Here is a 2,014-nt window from a genome sequence, read left to right on the forward strand (position 1 = left end):
TAAATCTCTGACCAGCCAGCAGTTGGTCCACACCAACCCAGCCTGTAGTTTCCTAGCAACCCTGTGCACGCGCCCCACATCTCGGGACCACACCGTGGCGGATAAACCGTAGCGGACGCCGTTGGCCCGTGAGATTACTTCCTCCTCCTCATCGAAGGGTGTCACACAGGTTACAGGGCCAAAAATCTCTTCCTGCATCAATGCGGAGGAGTCTTTCACTCCAGAGATGATAGTGGGCAACATGAAATAGCCACCCGCATTTTGTTGTGGAAGGATAAGTTTGTCCACACCCTCCCCACAATGCACCTGGGCACCTTCTTCCAGCGCCAAAGCAACATAACCTTTAACCTGTAGGAGTTAGCAGGCAATTTAAATGTTTTATGTGTCTGTCTATTTGTAAACGTAGTAATTTCATTTTATACGAAGATAAAGACTGTATTTTTCATATATCCACTTTCTAATCCCACACTGTCTGACACTTAACACTGAAAACGCAGTTTGTTTTATCAATAGAAACACATCTGTGATTATCATCAGACCTTCTGTAGATGCTCTTTGTTGATGAGCGCTCCATTGTCGTTGGAGGGGTCAGAGGGCACTCCAGTTTTCCACCGACGAGCCGCCTCCACGAAACGAGCAAGGAATTCTGGGTAAATGCTTCGCTCAACAAAGATTCTGCTGCTGCACAGACAGATCTCTCCCTGAGAGAGAAGAGAAAAAGATGCAAATAAGTTCTTAAGTAAATCTCACAATTATCACTGGGTTGTGTAAACTAATTATATACAGACACTGTAAATATTAGCACAGAGATGATGTGTTTGTGTGTGTGATGTGAAGGCCTAAGTGAGAGAAAAAGAGAAAGAAAGAGAAAGTGTGAGAGAACACAATGTACAATGCCGTATTAACAATTTATGTGTTCTGAGCACCACCTTGTGGCAGAAAACTGAACTACATGGTGTCATCCCATTAAAAGGAAAGGTTTGAGACACTATAATATAATTTTATAGTTAAACAATATGTTGTTTAATTCTGCTAATGGAGTTAGGTTATCATCTGTGTTGTTACTGTTAACTAAAATTGAATCATTTTCAAGATCAATTTCCCTAAAAAAAAAAAAAACTGAAAAATAAGACAAAAATGAAAAACTTGCACTTAAAAAACTAATTAGACATGTTGCCTTAGCAGCTAACTGAAATAAAAGTGAATTACTTAAATTACTTAAACTAAAAAATAAAGTCAAACAGCATTATTAAAAAATAATAATAATAAAAATGGAATAATAAAATTACTAAACCTAAAATGAAAATGAAAAATTAAATTGTATTTAAAATATACTATAATAGTATATAAATAATACTACAATAACAGATTATCATATATTATATTTTTCTTAGAAGTCGCATTTTAATAGTATGGCAGTATGCAGTTCTGCAGAAAGCTAGTCTTGAAAAGAGAAACCTGCAGGATTTGACTGGTTGAGCTCAGTAATATGGTACATTTCTGCACTATATGAAAATACAATCTGATTGGTTAAGCTCTGCATGAGCTAACCTGATTGGAGAAGCTGGATCGTACAGTAGTGCTGATGCACTGCTCCATGTCAGCATCAGCAAATATAATAGCTGGGTTTTTCCCGCCAAGCTCCAGTGAAAGCTTCTTACAGTACGGTGCACTGCGCTCTGTTATCAGTCTTGCTGTAGCTGTGCTCCCCGTAAATGAGATCAACGGCACGTCAGGGTGGGACACCAGTGCATCCCCGGCTCGTGGGCCCGTACCAAAGACAATGTTGATCACGCCAGGTGGAAAGCCTAGAAAAAGCACACGGATTATACAGAAACATTCACTCAATTCGGATGTCGTATAAAGTGCATGCCTGTAATAAAAGAAAAACAACTACTAGCCTCAGGCTATCCAAGATGTTGATGAGTTTGTTTCTTGATGAGAACAGATTTGGAAAAATTTTGCATTTTATCACTTGCTCACCAATGAATTCTCTGCAGTGAATGGGTGCCGT

At 39.1% G+C, this 2,014-nt stretch overlaps 1 protein-coding gene across 1 annotated transcript; it reads right to left on the bottom strand.

Moving 5' to 3' along the window:
• Positions 1 to 3: 3 nt before the first annotated feature.
• On the bottom strand, positions 4 to 1,812 carry LOC107579401 (aldehyde dehydrogenase family 8 member A1-like; the record flags this gene model as incomplete). The annotated part of the gene is made up of 3 exons (XM_016265234.1): positions 4 to 348; positions 540 to 701; positions 1,552 to 1,812. Coding segments are annotated over 3 exons (768 nt in total), but the record flags the coding sequence as incomplete, so codon positions are not given.
• Positions 1,813 to 2,014: the final 202 nt, after the last annotated feature.

The sequence above is a fragment of the Sinocyclocheilus grahami genome, unplaced genomic scaffold (genome assembly GCF_001515645.1).
Source record: "Sinocyclocheilus grahami isolate Dianchi unplaced genomic scaffold, SAMN03320097.WGS_v1.1 scaffold17080.1, whole genome shotgun sequence".
Lineage (NCBI taxonomy): Eukaryota > Metazoa > Chordata > Actinopteri > Cypriniformes > Cyprinidae > Sinocyclocheilus > Sinocyclocheilus grahami.